The sequence below is a fragment of the Montipora foliosa genome, chromosome 1 (assembly GCF_036669935.1).
Source record: "Montipora foliosa isolate CH-2021 chromosome 1, ASM3666993v2, whole genome shotgun sequence".
Classification (NCBI taxonomy): domain Eukaryota; kingdom Metazoa; phylum Cnidaria; class Anthozoa; order Scleractinia; family Acroporidae; genus Montipora; species Montipora foliosa.
In genome coordinates this window covers 56,965,076-56,984,164 of record NC_090869.1, presented here as the reverse complement: position 1 = coordinate 56,984,164, position 19,089 = coordinate 56,965,076, and the positions used below count along the sequence as shown (strand labels likewise).

Sequence of the window (19,089 nt, the reverse complement as noted above, 5' to 3'; positions counted from 1 at the left end):
TTGACGTTACTGAAGCAGTATCGAAAGGAAAGCCGCACACATTTAGGCGTAAATGGGGCTTGAACCAATAAACCCTGCCATGCCGGTTTAGTGCCAATTTCTTCACGTGCTTCTGACCGCAGTTCAAACCAGCATTTGCCTTTCGTGTATTAGGTATCTTGATTGTTGTATACTCACGTTGTCGTCAGATCCTTAGAAATGAACAAAAAAAGTGTGCCGCACGTACGTACAGCACGATCATTGATTCCCACGCCAGTTAACCAATAATATTACAGTTATGTTGCGTTGCTGTAGCCATCGTCGTTCCTGAAAGCCCCCCATCCCCCCCATCCTCCTTCCCCCACCATTTTCTTTTGGAGAAACGGATTGGCTACGTGGCTTGGGGTAAATGGGTGAACGCAAGTACAGACTGACAGCGGCAGAGGTCCCGTTGTAGCGATGTTTAGCGGGAAGTCACGCATTTTTGTTAATATGCCAATCAGAGGTTCCTAGCTGTTGAAACAATGTCTTCTTTCGTCCGGTGGTTGTCAAATTTGCATATCAAAATTGTTTGTAAACAATAAAGATTTTTGTGTGTTGACGTCCGATATCACGACATGTATTTGCTTTTTGTTTGTCATATTACACTTGATTATACAACATTTTGTGGTTTCCTTTTAAGGTACAACAAGTGTGAATGGTCCGGGATCCTTGGTTCATCTTGGCTCACTGAAATGCATTCATCCGGTTGGCGGAGGGGATAATGTACCTGATGGCACTAGGATGGTGATTTATACTGGATGTAGCTTGAGTCGGTGAGTATCAGAAAAAAGTCTATTCCACCGTTTACAGTAGTTACAAGGTACGATTTGCGTCTTCATTCCGTCGGCCAAACAATGCCCGCTTGCGGAATCGCTGAGCTCCTGATCCACTTCTTGACTGGACTACAGGCAATCATGGTCACGTTGCGGGACGGAAAAAAGTCCTCTGTTCCTTTGCAAAGGGATAGGAACCATTTATCTCGTTGTTCTTTCTGCTTAATTTTTACCAACCAATTCAGAGCGGAAAATCCTGAACTGAACTTATTTTTTCGAACTTGCAAAGCCATCTTTGAAAAGAAGATGCCCTTGTTTTCTGGATGCGTGAAATTTAAATTTATTTAGGAGACAAGCAACTTCAAGTTAACTTGCACGTTTCGTACTTTATAATGCATTACTTTTGAAGACATAAGGAGAATAGAGGCAACCGATATGGTCGCGAAAAGGTCGCACGCACCGCCAGAAGAACCTATAACTGCACTGCTAAAAAGAATGTATTGCCTGCAGCACCAACATTTGACCTTAGTCCTTCTTTTGAATGGTACGTGTGCAATGATGCGTTATTTTATAATTCGGGTCGTATTGTTCAGTTCGGCTAACCCGAATTTCAGCCGTGCTTTTTAGTAACCTACTAGCCGACTAGAAGAAAAGAGACGTCTGCAATTCAGGCTAGAGTACGGCCCGCCAAATGGTAAAGTAACCAAATTTGCTCTTGATGCGGTATTCAAATATCTAGTTATCCTCAATTTCTCGGTTATGGCTCCTTTTTTTCCAGCTCAACTTCCAGAGTGCGAACTCTTGGTTGAACGTAATCTATTACCGAAGAGTAAGACTTACACAAATTGGCCAAGTCCCCATCAGCGCTGGAAAATTGTCTATTTGTACAAAACGTTATGCTGGAAAATAGCTCGGCAATCTGACCAATTACGTGGCAATAGGTCATTCATGCAGTTGTTCTGTTGCGTCAAACATTTTTATTAGTAGCGAGAGTGAAGGGAGTAGTTTAGATGAAAGTTCTGGGGACTTTTGTTGATGAACTGAACAACGCGGATCATAACTTCGACCTAAGTTTGGCGATAAATGATTTATTGCCTTTTTTGTAGCCTGGAATTTAAATTAGATGGCGGTAGTCTGATGCACACCAAGAGTGGTAAATGCGTGCGTCCAGTGACGACAGTTGCAGAAAATGTTGCGCTCGGTTTGTACTCAACTTGTGGAGGACATCAGTTTAGTTTTACCGCTGGTGGATCGCTGCAGCATGTGGGAAGCAAGAAGTGCATCGTTACCAAATCAAGGGTAATTGATTCCGTTAAATTTCTTTACACTCGACACTAATAACTAGATATCACGAGGGGTGAAAACAAGCAATCTGGGCTCGGTTGTTCAAAAGCCGATTAACGCTAATCCCAGATTAAAATTTAACCAAGGAGTTTATTTCTCTACTTCAAAGAATTTGTTCCAGCGCTGAAATTTGGCAAAATTATACATTGAAAGAAGTTATTCTTGAAAAACAAAAATAAGCAAAAGAAACTTTTACTCAAAAGTTTAAAAAATGAAACCAAAGTTTACGCTAATCCTGGGTTAAGTTAATCGGCTTTCGAACAACCGGGCCCTGCATGTCGCATTATTTTAGGGCCGCTCACCCTATAGAAGATGTTACTAAGACGGCTTGTTTAAGGTTCATTGTGATTTCCACCGGATTTCGCATTCTGGCTGTCTTTAAGGGGAGGGAATCTCAGATTTCATAGTTGCGGCCGGAATCAGGTGTCTTCGAGGTGGGGTTATCAGATCTGCGGTTTTTCGGATTTGGTGTCTATTGCAGTTTTTCTTTTATTAGCTTTCGGTATTCGTCTTTAAAACCGAATTTTTCAGATTTGGTATTTGCAAACTCATTCCCATTTGCTCTCGTTTGCAATAAACGTGACGTCACCTGCTGATCGCGAATGGCTGACGCCACGGTTAGAATGACACTTAAGGTGCGTTCAATTGACGCTATTCCGGAATAAGAATCAATGGAGTGATGATTTAAAAAGGTATGTGTAGCGTTTTGAGGCAGCAAGAACAATTTTAGATATGTTTAAAATAGCATTCTAGCGGTGTTTGACAATTTTAGTGTGAATCTCCGTAAAAACGAAGGATTTCTAACCTGTATTCCATGTATTACTACTCCGGAATGCGGTCAATCGAACGCACCCTTAATCTTAAGTGGTGCGCTTACTTCCATTAAAAAATATATGCTCTGTGAAGTAAGATCATTGATAGTCTTTCCCCATGAAATTAAAGACTACTGATAAATCAATTTTATTGGTTAGGTTACGTTACCAGCAAACAACGATGAGATAGTGCTGCACAGCGATTGCGAAAACACAGCCGTATCACTGACATTCAAGGAACACCTTAAATTCAACTTCATACCAAGTACGATTTGGCTTTGAGGTTTTCATTGTAAATATTTTTTTAGCCATCATTGGTGTCTCCGAACATTCCAGTAATCCATATTTCACTTTATGCCTACAGCTGATCCGTATGTCCATCTGGAAAAATGTACCTATTTTGATCAGGCAAGAGTTGATCAGAGGTTTGAGGTGGTGAACGAGATTGCAGCTAGTATTTGTTCCAAGTATGACAAGAGTAAGTCATACAGACTTCATTTTGAGTCACTCTCTTTTCTTTTTGCTCAGTTGCTCAATGTACTAAGTTCATTCACATTCCTCTTGTAAGTCATCTATGTACTAGCTAAGAGAAAAGGAACTGGTTTCAGGTGGCCTATTAGAGAGAACGAATTAATTATTGCCTTTATTTCGTTAAGGTCTTCTGTCGCAGAACTTAACAAGAGTGTTTTTTTCTGCAACACAGCTTGTCACGCTGCAGGAAATTTTCTGAATGTTCTGCCGTGAGGCTTCTTTCTTGGAGCATACCTCGCAACATTATGTGACTGTCTCCCATCAGTGCACGTAATCGTCTGAGACACACGAATATCTCTACTTTGATGCATATAATCTCGATGTTCTAGGGAATAAAAAAAAAGACTTTTTTTACTTAATGCCTTAGATCGTAACGGTAATGATTTTAGTCTAACAGTTAAATTCGAATATATCAATTGAGCATTGTGTACTTCTTTATCCCGAAGAGCATTCACATCCGATTCCCGTAGCAAATGGGTTCAAAATAGATGAAGGGATTCAAATTGTCTGAATCAAAGGTGCCCTTATACTCTGCCCCCACCCCGCTGCCTTAACCCCACTATATGCCAGAATTTTTTCAAGTTATATAACTTGCAGATCGGCGATTGAAAAAGGCGATTAAGATATTCCAACGGGATGCGTTCTGGGTTGTCTCGCACTAAAAGTCTTCATCAGCTCACGAGGATAGGGTCGCCAACCAAGACAAGGTCTTGGAAATAAAGAGTCTACTCTGCATGGATTAATAAACAGTCTCTTCTTCCTACTTTTGCAGATCTTGCTTACAAGAAATCAACAGTGCAATCAAGTACAGATTACAATGGTTTTAGTAGTCGAGCTGTGGACGAGATCCTTAACCCTTACTACAGCAGCAAAACTTGTACACACACTAGGAAAGAGACCAATCCATGGTGGAGAGTTGATCTTGGAAGAGAGTACATTGTAACAGGTGTGTAAGAAGTATGTACCTATGACCAGATTTTCTTTTTGTTTCCCGTTACAGATGTTGGATGGAGGTAAAAGTGTAGAGAGGGTGGCTATCTTTTGGATCGAGGAATCAACTTGAGCTCGATACTTTCATGCAGTCCTCCTTCATTTATTCAGTGAACAAGTATGGCTGCGAAACGTCTTCACGCGCACTAGTCTTTGCCTATTGTCCTAGCCGGGAATTTTTGTGGTTATCTCGGATGAATGCTTCACGTTCATGCTTTGCCTTCAAAAAATTAAACAGTTTAGTGCATGAAGTGGCTTTCACAAATTAAATATAAAAGCAAATTGCCAAAGATAACAGTCTATTATAATGCGAAACAACAGATTTCCAAGTTTTATTTCATGATTTCCTCGGCAAATCCTAGATTCGAGGACGATGGACGGATCCGAATCTTAATCCCGACGCCCGAAATATAAGAATCGGATCCGTCCCTCGTCGTTTTCTGTAGTCTCTTCTTTGTCTTCCCACGCATTTCGGTCGTCGACGATGGAAACAGACTGCTTAAAGTCATTAAGAGTCACTCGAAAAATTGATAATAAGGTTGAGATCTTCGATTTCTCTGTCATATTTGGAGCATACCTAAAGGAACTGAAGTGGAAACTACAAATGCTTTCGCTCCAAATCCCTCAAAGTACTTGTTTGCTAGCAAATGCTATCCAACATTCAAAGTCAAGAAATTAAGACGACTAATAGACTAACAAATTTATAGCGTTTAAATGTTCATTACTTGTGTGGCGATTATGAAATGTAAAAAAAACAAGACTTGAAAGCACCGCAGCGCAACATTTCGAACTTAGGTCACAAACCTGGCACGAGGCTATTAGCCTATGTACAGTTTCCGGTGATATCGAACCATGCGAGGTTATGTATTTGACTTTAACTTCGAAAATTTCTTTTTTGCTTTCGATCCCTTTTTCAATCCTGTTAGGAACATAGAGTTGTAACAGTAGGTTGTCCTGCAGAATTACTTGTGCTATTCCAATAGCCAGAACAAATTATGGAATTTTCACGGGGTGAACTGAAAGTCTCAGAGTGCTCGATTGTGGAACAACATAAATGATGAGATCACAAAGTCCTCATTCCTTTTAAAACGTTTCAAGATGGCTGTTCTTGAAATATACTAGTTGAAGAATTTATCAACATTGCATTCCCCTGTCTACTTCTGACATCCTTAGCATTCTTTTGCGGTTATTCTTCTTGCTCTTTTATTTTATTTTTTCACTTTATGTTTTGTTTAGTTGTGTGTAAGTGTGTGATACTCATAATTAATCACTTAAGTATGGCTGCCCTATCTTTTTAGCCCCTCCATGGCTATTGCGGGCAGCCTGTATTCACATGTGATCACATGCAAGTTGTTGGGTACGAATAAAGTTGTTGTTATTTCACCTTGGCAGACGTCACCGTCATAAATCGGTTTGACTACTACGAGAGGCTGAAGAATTTCGACGTGAGAATTGGTGTCAACACCGATAACCTGCAGAATCCCACATGCTCTGACCGAGTGACATCAGTGGGCCAGGGAGCGGCTTTGCAACTTTCATGCAATCCACCCATCCCGGGAAGATACGTTTCAGTGCAAATGTTTGGTGAAGGGTTTCTTACCATGTGTGAAGTAATGGTTTACTCGAGAGTAGGTAAGGAGTGAGGTCATGCGCAGTCAAGAAAAGGCAACTTGTGTTATATCCTTTATTATTAAATTCACAACCTCGGATAATGCATTTCGCGTGCTCTTATTGGTTCACTCAATCTCAGTTATCAGATCATTCACCTTAGTTTGACCTTATATGATAAATGATTGCGCTTAGCGTTGCTAAACTAAAAAAAATTACGCCAGAAAGCGAAATTTATGTTGGTACAAAGCAAAAGAAAAACGTTTTTGTGGAAAGTTTGGATCAATTTCGAAGCTTAGAAGTACGCGAAAAGGTAAGAAATGTTTTTGTGATGAGCGTGCGTCTGTCTGACCACAAGGTATTACACAACATCGCATATTCATCAGGTTTTTTCGATTTCGCTAAGATTTTCTCCCTTTTTTCGCTCGTATTTCGTACTTCCAAACTTCTAGAGTTTAAGGAATTTAATATAACGATTATTCCATTCGCGCTTGTTGGATATGAGACTGGTTACAACCAACTCGGCGCTACGCGCCTCGTAGGCTATTTGCCATCTCATATCCAACGCGCGCTAATGGAATGATTGTTAAATATTCTCGTATCTAAAGGAGAGCGTCTTTCGCTCAGCACCTAAAAAGACTAGATCTGGCCCCAGTTGTTCAAAAGATGGATAGCGCTATCCACCCGATAAATCACTATCCAGCGGATAAACACTAGCAAAACCAATTGAGTTATCCAGTGGATAGGGATTTATCCGGCGGATAGCACTATCCATCGTTTAAACAACTGGGGCCTGGCCAGCTCTTAAGTCTCAGAAATACAATGTTTGTGAATGTAATCGAAGGCGGCCAGAGGTCGTCACCCCTACGCACTGAACGCCGGAAGGAATAGCGGCGTCTTGGGTGGAGGAAATTTGCTCTCAGCACAAAAAAATCTCCGGATTGTTTCCTAAGTTGGTCTCTCGTAATGTCTTAGAAAGTGTGGTGGTATTTATTGTGGTGAAATACAATTATGATCAACTATTCTCGTTGTTGCACGGCACGATTGTATCCTCCCGAAGTCTTCGAATTCATGTCTTGCGACGTTAACTACAGATGATATTCATCAAAGTTAATCTGAAAGGCAGCACGGGTGTATAAAAGGAGCAACTGGCTTATTGCTCAATCAGGCAAAGAAAGGAAAACAAGCTGTTGTTTTGACGGAAACGAGATACTGATTTTTTTTTTAACGTGGGAATTTCGAAGAAAAGTATAATAAGTCAAGGTGAAAGCAAATGTGTGGCTTTTGTCCTTTAACACGTTGTCTTAACCATCAACCAATGCTGAGGTGAACATAATTGTTTAAAAATGAATGGGCTTAAAGATTCAGTTATCTTCACTTCTCGTAAGCCCTTTTTTCGTGATTTAGGCTCCTTGGCAGATCTGTGTCAGCTTGAAAACGGAGGATGTGAACAAGTTTGCTATAACTTGTGCAATCTCCAGGTCAAGTGCGGATGCTGGCCTGGTTTCGTTCTCGCTTATGATGGGAAAACCTGTATTGGTAAGTTAAATAAATCTGTATATTATTTTAAGTGCCTGTAGTTGTGCTTATAAAATGTAACTCTCATAAGAGTTGTCAGCTGATTTGCAATGGACAGGTACTGTACCAATCACAGTACTCCAAGAACTCCTTGTGGTAATGACTTTTTAATCATTCTCGAACACATAAGTTTAACGAGAGTGGCCATAAGTTTCAACCTCCGATAAAGGTTGCGGCTGAAATTGATCCGTCAAGTGGGACTTATTGCAAACTCAAACACGTTGCAGACAACTCTAGCGCCAAAAAAGCAGACGAAAACCAGTCGTTCTATGCGCGCTAAGTATGCTATTTCTAGCGTTAGGGACTGGATCTGCACTATTTAAACCTAAGCACTTGTTCGGGAATGGTTAGTTATCCATGACCACATGGTGATCATGACATTTTTTTGCGCATGTAGTATCTCTCTTGCGTGACACTCGACAGTCCAAATTTTGACTCCGTAGTTTAGACCTGACAATTCTTAGCGCATTATTCCTTGTGTTATTAACCTGCACATGCACGTGGAATTGGAAGCCCATAGACACAAGCTAAGAATATTTTGCATTGTAGTTTCTCGAAGTATAAGTCATCACTAATCATCACGATTTTCTTGAAGTCTTCATTTTATTTATTTATTTATTTGTAAGTTGGAGAAGGTTAAAAAAGGGCAACTAAATTTATCTTAAGACTGGGGGACTGCTCTACTGGCCGCTTAAAGAAATTAACTTGTTATCACTGGAAAATGGCGATTGTTGGCAGATGTTACTTTTTTACATGTTGAACCTTATGTAGATTTCTACAAGGAAACTGATCACTATTCGTTTAGACACAAAGATAAGGACGAGATATACCAGAACGAATGTTCTGTAGGAGAAATGAAACTATATATGACTGGATTGGTAGACACGGTTTTGACGTGAAAAGAGTGCGAATAAACGATTTACAGTTGTATGCTCATGTTATTTCACGGTGTTGTTTTTCAGAATGCGGCAAAGAAATGTACTAATTTGCTTGCCGCACGAAGAGCGGTAGTATATTCTGTGCCTCAGACGCAGCCGCTGTAGTTTCTTAATTTAATCCATGAATCTTAAATAAACCCGTAGCGTTTGAGTACATACATTGGTTCGATTCAGCTAGTGTTTAGGAGAGAAGCCTGAATTTATTCCCTGTCGTAGCTGTTTCGTGACTTTGTTCGGTTTTAATTTCCAGACAAGGATGAATGCCAGGTCAACTATGGAGGCTGTGATATTGTGAATGGCGTCTGTATCAACACACCCGGAAGTTACCACTGCGCATGTAAACAGGGATACGAACTTAAGGAGAATAGTGAAACAGATTGCGAAGGTAAAAATGCACTTTTTGGCCTTCAGCCATTTTCTAAATTCCACATTATCATAAATTAGCGTCAAAACAAAGTTTCGCTTGACAGAAAAAGGGGAATAAAATGAAAGGAAGGTTCTATCAAGAATTAAGAGATCAGTTTATTGATAGATTCAACGGCTAGCAACAAGTCCGAATCGGTCGCTTGAAATCGGGTGGGTTTAAAATATTTCTTATCAAACTTCTTTACATGCAACTACATGCAAACAAGAGCTAATGATGGCACATTGGTAAGAGCAGTCGCTTCCCATCAGTATGGCTGGGGTTCGATTCCCAGACTTGTCGTCACTCGTGGGTTGAGTTCGTTGGTTCTCTTCTTGACTTCGAGAGGTTTTTCTCTGGGTATTACGGTTGTCCCCACTCCTCAAAAACCAAACGATTTCTGCACAATGTTCCCAATTAGTGCGCCAGCGATAATTACAGTTGATACTTGAATAAAGTTCAATTATAATAATCGTCTTTATTCCGCATAAGACAAATGACACATATTTTATGTTACAAGTAAAAATACGATAATACAAAATGAAATGGACGTAACTAAAAAAGGAAAACTATAAGTGCAAAGTACAAGTACAATGAAAGCTGTAGCAGTTGGTAATTAACAATCATAAAATGTTATAGTTGAAAACACGTCAATTTCCAAATGTGTTCTTTAAGCGTTTCGTGTTAATTTGATGTAGACGTATCTCTTGCGACGTAAGTTACGGTCCTAGTGTTTTTACTTTGATAAAACCTCATTTAGCGGATTTTGTTCCAATTCTTTAGTCAAACTTAATAGTTTTTTTTTATCCTGTCTATGCATAAGGTCCTTAATGTTTATTGGAGCAGAAATATAACGACGCTTATGGCACCTATCTAAAAATTCTGAACTGTATGGAGGTCAGATTCAGACGCGCCATACACTGAAAGGTAGCAAGGTGGAGCTCTTTCTAATTACCTATGTTTGGTTTGGTTTGGTTTGCACTGTATCATTCTTGACCATCTCTGCGGCGGGCTAAAATGTCCACGATGATGACTCTGAAAATTTTCCATCTCAGTAACCGAGCAATTTTTAAGGGGTTTTCACTTCAGTCTTGAAAATGATCACAGTGTCATTTCTTTGCCAGGCGATTGGCTCTGAAATCTCGCGCTTCACTTTTTCAACCAATGAGAAGCAAAACCAAAAACAATTATGACTTGTACCTGCGTATTTCCCTGTGAGCTTTGAGCAAGTTACATTGAATTATGATTGGTTCATCGTTCTACGTGCGGTTGGTCTTGGACTGGTTGACCACTTGCGTCGATTTCATACGAGTGCCTTATAACTCTGCCTGAAAGCACCACACAAGTCCACATACCCTGAATATTCCTGGGCACTCAGTGTAATTAAAAATATATTCTATTACTAGATCTCGAACGCACCTTACACTAATCCATGATTACCACTAGTTTAGAAATTATCCCCGTTAAGTATGAATTTAAAATAGCTTTAGCTAAAGAGTGACGGTCAATCTGCCGGTTGAATTTTATGTTTTTCGGAGCGCTTTCAATTTACATCACCTTCATTAACAAACATTATTTTATCCTCAAAGATATTCATTCAACTGCCTGTTCTTTCAGATTTCAACGAATGTAACTTGAATAACGCTGGATGTGAACATGTGTGTAACAACACCGGTGGAAGCTTCAACTGTGATTGCAGAGCAGGCTACAAACTTAAAAGTGATTCAAGGGGATGTGAAGGTAGGGCTCGTTCGTTCCCATCACAACGCTGCTTGTTATATACAGCTAAAAACCTCAAATATTCTCACAATAAACTGCCTCAAAACGCCCATTAAACGAACTCCATTTCAGGCGACATCCATTATTTAAGGTGGGTCTTGTCAATGTTTTGGTCAAAGATTGCGTGCTTTGAAACAAAAAAATTGCGTTCAAGGTTGGCTTTCATATTTTTCACGCTACACTGAACTGGTTGTTTTCGACCACAGTTTGGCTTTTACTAGTTGACTACAAACGAAGGTTTGATAGGAAGAGTAGTGCGCATTCATCATTCCAATCAACCCCCTGGTAAAATTTAGGCTTCGTGCCCTTGGTACACACCCTGCTAGCAGAGCCTTTCTTTTGCTTGCTCGATTTTGGCGTTCTCGAGAAAGGCTCTGCTTGAATCGAGTAAGATCTTTATTGAATATGCGCTGCATGTTGCCAGGATACAGTCTCGAACCCAAGCCTAATATGCCAGATCTCGTCGCCATCTTGGTTTTTCATGGTACAGCGGGCTCAATTATAACCATCGGTTTTGTCACTAAACGGACGCTCGCACTGGAAAAACCGGTTTGACGAGAGAAAACAAGATTGACTAGTCCAGAAGTTCGGGCTGCGGCGGCTTCAAAGAGTTGACACGATTCGGGCAGAGCCTACTTTTCTCCTCCTCAGTAAAGAAAAAGACAAAAGGAGGCTCTGCTCGCAGGGTGCTTGGTACACTGAATCGGATTTTCGTCTTCTCTTCAGACGTCGATGAATGTACTGAACTGAACTATGGTGACTGTGAACAGAATTGTTCGAACTTTGAAGGAGGATACTATTGCTCCTGTAATGTCGGATACCGACTTATGGAAGATGACAAGGCTTGTGAGGGTAGGTGTAAAAGAACCTTTTGACTACGAGAGTGAGAAAAATAATGGTTACAGATAGAGAGACGCTCTCGTGTTACGTGCATTTTAAAATAGGTAATTACATGATTTCGAGTACAATTTGGAATAACTAAATAAGAGTAATTTTTTTAGACCATCAAACTTGCTCAATCCTGTAAGGTGAGTGCAATTTGTAACCTCGAAAACTTCAGGAGAATTCATGTGATTACGTATTAATAATGTACAAAAACACGTGAAATTTTAATAGCGCGCGCTTTAATTTTCTATAAAGTTCATTCACCTGATCGGTTGAAACAGATTACAGCGTTTGTCAAATTGAAGTTTTACAAGACGAACGTTCAAAAATTATTAAACTGTAAAGTTGGAAACTTGTACTTGTAATTTGCACTCGTGTTACAAATCTGCATCCGTGTGACACGAGACATGTACTCTTTTTAACCCAATCAGAACTGAGTAATTTTTTCGTGTACATCATACTGAAGTGATCTTATTTATAGATACAATAGAAACGAAAGAATGTTTCCGGTGTCGAGTGCATAGACAGCGGGCAAGTTCGATTGCAAAGAAGAATCGCGTTTCTCTTAAGGCGCCATCACGCACTGACAAATTGTTACAGTCCGATGAGTTTATAGGCCGTATTTTGTCGCCAGATAAATTGGCTTAGGATTCGGGGGTCGTGCCGTGTTATGAAGGGTTTTCCTGGTAGTGTTGGTAATCTGCTTTCTTTCTTTCGTATGTTAGAAATCTATTGTCCTGCTTTGGAAGCTCCTTTCCGCGGTCACATCACCCCTGCAACTTGCGCTGACGACCGAGCAAACATCAGACGTAACACTATTTGCACCTATGGTTGCGTTTCTGGCCACTATGTGAGCGGCGGAGATCCTTCACTCCAATGTCAGATGGATGGATTGTGGAATGGAAGCGTGCCTCATTGTAGACGTAAGAAGTTCTGTGTCGTTGATTGGAAAACAAAGTAAACAAACTTCTAGCCGTCTCTTATAAATCGTATACGAGGGACTCTTGTACTGCGAATGAAGGGAAAAACTTATGGGCTGAAGTGCAAGTTTCCTGCCGGGAAAAGGCTTTTAGAAATAGTCAAATTTCGCTGAATGGTGATTGGTTCTCTCCACATTCCGCCCTGCTCTCTGTATTATAGCGATACTCACCACTACGTCACCTATGGTCATTAATGTACCAACCAGAGATCTATTGGCTGTCGAAACAAAGGATTCTTTTGTTCTGAGTTTGGCAAAATTTAAATTACAGGAGAATAGTTTTTAACAGCTAAGTCTCCCATACATGTTTTTTTTTTTCGTACTAGAAACACCATTCACTCGTGTTCAGACTCGACTTTTAACCGCGTGTTGAAACATGTTGAATCGAAGTTGAATCGATGTTGAAACTGTTCGCCTACCCCAGCAGTCAACATCGTTCAACATAATTCAGCAAAATCGAACGGAAGTTGAAGCAAATGTTAAAACCGTTTCCCCGGGCGTTTAAGTAGTTGCAAAGGAAGACTGAGGAAATCCCCAGCCCACGGGACTCGACCCCAAGACGGTGCGTTTGAGGTACACTGCACCAACTTAGCTATCAAGCCGTTTGCATGGGAACTGGTCAGTTCCGAGTTCGTACTCCCTATATCCAGTTCGAGGTGATTTAATGATTGTAAACTGAATAAATAAAACATATCTTTTGAACTGCGGGCTGTAAAGATTCAAAGCGACAACGATCGTAGCATTTGTTAGGGACGTAGTTAGTCGCAAAGTGCGATTGTTGTCGGTGACAACCACTCTTCATCCATATTTTCAAAAATGCGCAGATGAGTCGAGAGTTAGGATTAGCCAGATTCATCTGAGAGATTCAGCATCTAGTTTACGTGAAACGGCAAACGGTCGGCTGCTTCTTTTAGAAAAGCATGAAATTTGTCTCATCCTTGCCTGGAACTTGAAACTACCCAATGTCAAGCTTCATGTAAAACGGGAGCTCACATCGTCAAATCTCCCAGTTTCAACACTGTACAGTAGTTCCCGGACACCGTTCCTCCCGTTTTTGTTCCTGAATGTCTCGTTATCAGGGCGAGAACGTCAAATTAATATTCCAGATGTAAAACGTACGTGCAAGAAATGGAGAACCGTTATTTTTGCTCCATTTAACTTTTGAGATTATCAGCGTCGCTGTTGTTGGTTTTCAAAAGGAGCGTTACCTTATAGTACGGTGCCAGAAATCGAGGTTAGCAGTGCATGCAATCTACTCCTTTTTTCTGTCACAAAGACGCTTCTTTCGGGACTACAGATGTTACTATCAATTTGTATGAATTAACCTTTCTCTCTACAGCGGTTGTTTGCCCGCGTTTGTCTCCACCCAGCGATGTCAGCGTCGTCCCTGCATCGTGTTCTCAAGCAGACGTGGAGTATGGCACACGATGTGTCTTCTACTGTGGTGATGGATATGAACTGAGTGGTCCTCGCTACACCACGTGTCAGAACGACACAAGTTGGACTGATATCGCTCCACTGTCTTGCGTAAGAGGTAAGAATCGTTTAACAACAGCCACCATCTTGTAGCACTTTAGTGAACATAGCAGCTGCTCAGTAGCATTACATTGCGGTAAGAATTTAGCTTCGTCGCTCTTTACAACTGTTTGAAACTGCCACAATCCTTGACATGACTTTTGAGTTATTATCATATTCCTTGTCCGTAAAAAATAATGAGTGTTGACAGATGGCTGGGTTTTACGCTCTTTTTTTTTGGGATGGGCAGTGAAGGTAAGCTAACACTCTCTTGGCCTCCTTTTAAAGTTGAGGTCCCAAAGTTCGATAAACAGGCGAAGTCTCTACTCTTTTTCGTTCAGAATAGTAGCCATTCCCCCCCCCCCCCGGTAATATTGCGCGTGCAAGTTTATGACGATTGAGATTTTTAGTCGTTTCCTGCCTTTTGATCTTGAACTTTAAAGGGTTGTTAGCTCCCAAGTTTTCATCCATAAACTGGAGTATTAACTTCCAGGCGATTTAAGAGAGTTTTAACTTCAAGACAATTATATACATAAAAACAACTTTAACTGTTGTTAAAGGTTAAGATTAGACTCGAAAAGAGTTCGCATTTAAAGCACCAGGGGCCTGTTTCTCGAAAGTCCCCAAAACTTAACGGCCGCTTGTTTTGGAAAACCGATCTTTTGACATGTTTTCAAGGTAACAAAAAGCAAAGTGACGGTGAAGTTTGACGACTTAAATCCTCCCCGTTCTTGAAATACAGAAGCCGAATTGTGACACCCGAAAGTAGCCCCTAAAGTTTCGGGACTTTCGAGAAACGTCCTTTCTTGGAGCTTACACTTACATATCTGTCTTATGAGTTAACTCGTTAACTCATCGTCTTCTCTCGTCAAGTATTTTCAACTCAGCTCATGAATCACGCAACTGATTTCACAAGTAGCTTAGCAGTGAGTATTTTAAGGAATCGTTTTATCCAAGTGTCATTAACCACCAAGCACTATTAATGTCACACAATAACCTAATTCAACAACCCTTTTATATTTTTCACTCCGAATGTTTTCGTAGCTGTAAATTTAGCTCCAACAACATGACGTGATGTGACGTAATGTAATCCTTCCGATATTTCCTCTTATTTTGCGATGGACGTAACTATAATTGGAAGAGTTCTGTTGGTTTGTCTTGGCCTCTGAGCCAAGCAAAAATGACCAAAAATGGAAAATAAGGATTGTTTGTAATGTTTTCAGTTTACACGGATCCGTGGATCGCTTGTCCAATCAACAGACAGGAAGAGCTTTGGGCAAACAAGTCAACAGTGGTTCTTGGATTCAAATGGCAGCTTCCTCGCACAAACATGCAAAACATTACAGTGTTGCCTAGCAACTATAACGAGAACTATCCTTTCCCTGTTGGCAGGCATCGTATCACGTGGACAGGAATCGGTGATAGCGGAACATCGAAGAGCTGCAGTTTCTCTGTCACTGTGATTGGTAAGGTCATCTTCCCAAGTAAATCTAAAATGCTCTAAGTCGGAATACAGAAAACGCACCTTTTCGGGATACAGTGTATAACGAATGACGATGCATATTCATGGGACGAATTTTGAGAAGTGCGAACGTGCTTCATAATCAACTCGAGGACCGCGTTTATGACGTACTTGGCTGAAAGCAATGAGTCGTCCAAAAAGAAAGACCAACGATAGCAAAACAAAGGCAAATTTCCCACAATATCAACCGCACCGGAAATACTATTCTTCTTTTGGCATACTAGCACTCCCTTTTTTGGTCAAAAGATTGTCTTCACAAGCGACGCAAACAATAGCTCAAGCGACAAACGCTAGTTCATTTACTTGTTGTCAATTCGTGTCTGTTTTCCTGACAACAATTTCTGGTGATGAAAACGCAATCGATTTTGCGATAGGTTTCTACAACTGACTTATGTTTGCGTCGCTACCCTAAACTAGGGTTAAGGTTTCGTGCGAAAAGCACGTGAGTGACGTGGCTTCAAAGGTAAGTTTCCCTTGATAACATATAGAGTGTTTTCTTGTGACGTCACGGCGGCCATGTTGGTGTACCTAAACAATGGAACGGCGGTGGAAAAACAAGTTTACTGATCACGTGAGTGAAAACTCTCTATTCAAACGTTCTTGCTTTGCAGATGATGCATTTGCAACCTGAGCAATGGTACGCTTCGGAAGTTTGGAAAACGGTCGAGAGGCCATGATTGCCTGCTCTTCACTGCACTTCGAGCAACTCTTACTCGAAACAAACGGAGCGCATCATAGCTGTATATACGCTCGGTATAACATGAACCAAATTTTCAAGTGTCGCGTGGAGTTTGCAAGAACATTCCAGAATTTTGGATTTGTTGCGAAATAGGCCATTTGCGAGTTCGGGTCTGCCACCTCCTTAAAGCGAGCCTAAGTGCAAAGTTTTTCCTTATAAAAATTAGTTTTCATTCATGTGTAAAGTAGAACTAATTACCATCTTAAAAACTTCGCACTTAGATTCGATTTGAAGAGGAGGCAGACATGAATTAGGAAATGGCCTATTGTCACGTGACCCTAGTCTCCGATTTAGCTCAGTGGCAGGCGGAGAACCCGTACTTGTAATCGGAATGTCAAAGGTTCGGGTCCTGTGAAAGAGAACTCGGATCTTTTCCGAGTACGTTCAAGTCACCATCAAAGAAAAATGACGTTGCTTTCATTTTTTTTTATTCAAACTTTTCAGACGTGACACCGCCCTCAGTAGTAAGCTGCCCTTCGGATGTGTTCAACACCACAAACGTACTGCAAAAAGCCATGTATTGGACACCACCAACTTTCAGTGATAATGTGAAAGTGGTTAATATTATTTCCAACCGTCAGCCAGGCTTCTTAATGGATGCATACAGGACACTAATTGTTCGATACGAGGCTTCCGACGCCGCCGGTAACGTTGCCTATTGCCTCTTCAACGTGACCTTAGAGGGTAGGTTGAGTCCTTGTAATAGCCAGAGCTGTGATACCCTTTTAAAACTATCACGTATGCTTATTTTTTGAAACTCAATAATTTCTCTTTCGAAACAATGAAAGCATCCTTCTTTTACTATGAAAATCAAAGTGGCGGCAATTAAGACTTTTCTATGTAAACTTATAGTGAGAGAAATGCATATTTGAATTGTGGGTTATAGACGAAGGGTACATCACGTGATCCTCGCACTTAACTAAACAATTTAAGTAATGGTGTATATAGACCGACAAGTGCTTAATTTGTCCAGATAAGTGCGAAGATGACTTCTACCTTTCGTCTGTGACCCATACTTTAAATATACATTTCTTTCATTCGTCAGCCCTTTCACGGGAACACACATGAGCCCAACAAATTGACCTGATCCGGACTGAGTGACTTTATGACTCAGTTGGTAAAGCATTGCCCCGGCATTGCGGAAGTCATGAGTTCGAATCGCGTTGATACCGCCTGAATTTTCGGGTGTTTCAATTAAAGAGACCATTGCTTTAAATTCTGCAGATCACTTCTACCCTTCATAAACTTATAGATAAGCTAATATTCTTAACATTTCTGTTCAGTTTTGTCGAATAAAATGAGAAAAGAAATAGGTATTTTTAAAACGTTTACGTCAAATCCATGTTGTTAAGGTTTGTCTCAATTTTTTCTTTGCCCTCCAGAATTTTACATGAGCATTGTTTTTATTTTCTCTTTGAACTCATAAAACAGTCCCAAGAGAAACTGGAAACAATGCTTATGCAAACTTTTGGAGGAACAAAAAGTCTTATGGTATTTTTGATATTGGCTAATTGGTCCCAGATACATTTGCCGCTATCCACAGATGGCACTCTAGCTCTTTTTTAAACATAGGGACAAGCTTTCGATAATAAATTACGCACCAAGGACGCGTTAGTTAAAAAAGGACTATGACCTATCTTAAGACATTCATAATGACATTTGCTCGCTCCCCCGGTGCGATCCGACATTTTTCCCCAAGGTTGAAGGAACCGAGGGACAATAGGGGACTGTGAACAGTCTTGTCGTTTAAAGACCGTATCACGATGTCCTTTGGATAACTCACTATTCTGCAATTTTAACGCTCCCCGTTCAACGTCATTTGACTAAAACAGGAGCCCATGACTAAAGCTACCATTATCATTGTAGGTCTTGCTTCATCCCTATCAGTGGCGCTTAGCTATAGTTTGGCATTGGGCGAAAGTTATTCGGTCTTTTAATAAATGGTTTAGATGTAGTTGGAGGGCACAACGTAAAAAAAAAGCGACCTCAGTTTTTTGTCCATTTATTTGACCATTGCCATTTCGTTTTTAAGTTAATTTACATTCAAAAGAATACATGACCTTCAACGAGGCAATAAAGGCTAATTTTCGCCACTTTTGGAATAAGCTACCTCGGCTGAAGCTCGGATGACAGCTCTTTATTCAAAACTCGCTCGTTTTAATTCTCCTGGGTCTCTGTATTTTCCGTTTCAGGAACGTCTTGCCCGACAATAGCTGATCCCCAAAATGGAACGGCATCTAGGTTTGGTATTTTCCTACAGCTTCGTTGCAATCAAGGCTATTTCTTTAACCCCCAGCCCCCGGGATATACTGGGTTATTTGTTAATCCGTCTTACCTATGTGAAAATAACAAGTGGTTATCACAGACTAATGAAAGTGCTGTTCTATCAGGGAGTCTGGATTGTATGAGTAAGTCAGTTAACCTGCATACTCTATAACTATGTTTGCAGTACTTTTGACCAACATCATTGAAGCGTAGTAAATAGCGACATTTTGACTGGAGTTCGAGTTTTTTGGTTAGGAACACACGCGACTCGACATCAAAACCTAATGCCCATGCTCAGTACTCTAAACTAGTACCAGTCGTTCAATCTCGTCACCAGTGCCTGGAATGTAACGTCTGCGCAGACAAACGCAAAAAAGGAGAGCTCTGGGGTCGAGATTGATTGATAG

The 19,089-nt window shown here is 40.6% G+C and overlaps 1 protein-coding gene across 1 annotated transcript in view; it reads left to right on the top strand.

Moving 5' to 3' along the window:
• Window positions 1-19,089, top strand: part of LOC138002430 (uncharacterized) — a gene marked incomplete at its 5' end in the record, with an annotated part of 94,244 nt that overhangs the window by 57,345 nt on the left and 17,810 nt on the right. The window contains 15 exons of the mRNA XM_068848472.1: window positions 662-794; window positions 1,901-2,093; window positions 3,110-3,215; window positions 3,315-3,428; window positions 4,254-4,427; window positions 5,864-6,103; window positions 7,487-7,618; window positions 8,846-8,980; window positions 10,616-10,738; window positions 11,504-11,629; window positions 12,388-12,585; window positions 13,981-14,175; window positions 15,380-15,622; window positions 16,862-17,101; window positions 18,610-18,825. Of these exons, the coding sequence (XP_068704573.1) occupies window positions 662-794; window positions 1,901-2,093; window positions 3,110-3,215; window positions 3,315-3,428; window positions 4,254-4,427; window positions 5,864-6,103; window positions 7,487-7,618; window positions 8,846-8,980; window positions 10,616-10,738; window positions 11,504-11,629; window positions 12,388-12,585; window positions 13,981-14,175; window positions 15,380-15,622; window positions 16,862-17,101; window positions 18,610-18,825 (2,568 nt within the window). The remainder of the gene's footprint in view (window positions 1-661; window positions 795-1,900; window positions 2,094-3,109; window positions 3,216-3,314; window positions 3,429-4,253; window positions 4,428-5,863; window positions 6,104-7,486; window positions 7,619-8,845; window positions 8,981-10,615; window positions 10,739-11,503; window positions 11,630-12,387; window positions 12,586-13,980; window positions 14,176-15,379; window positions 15,623-16,861; window positions 17,102-18,609; window positions 18,826-19,089) is intronic.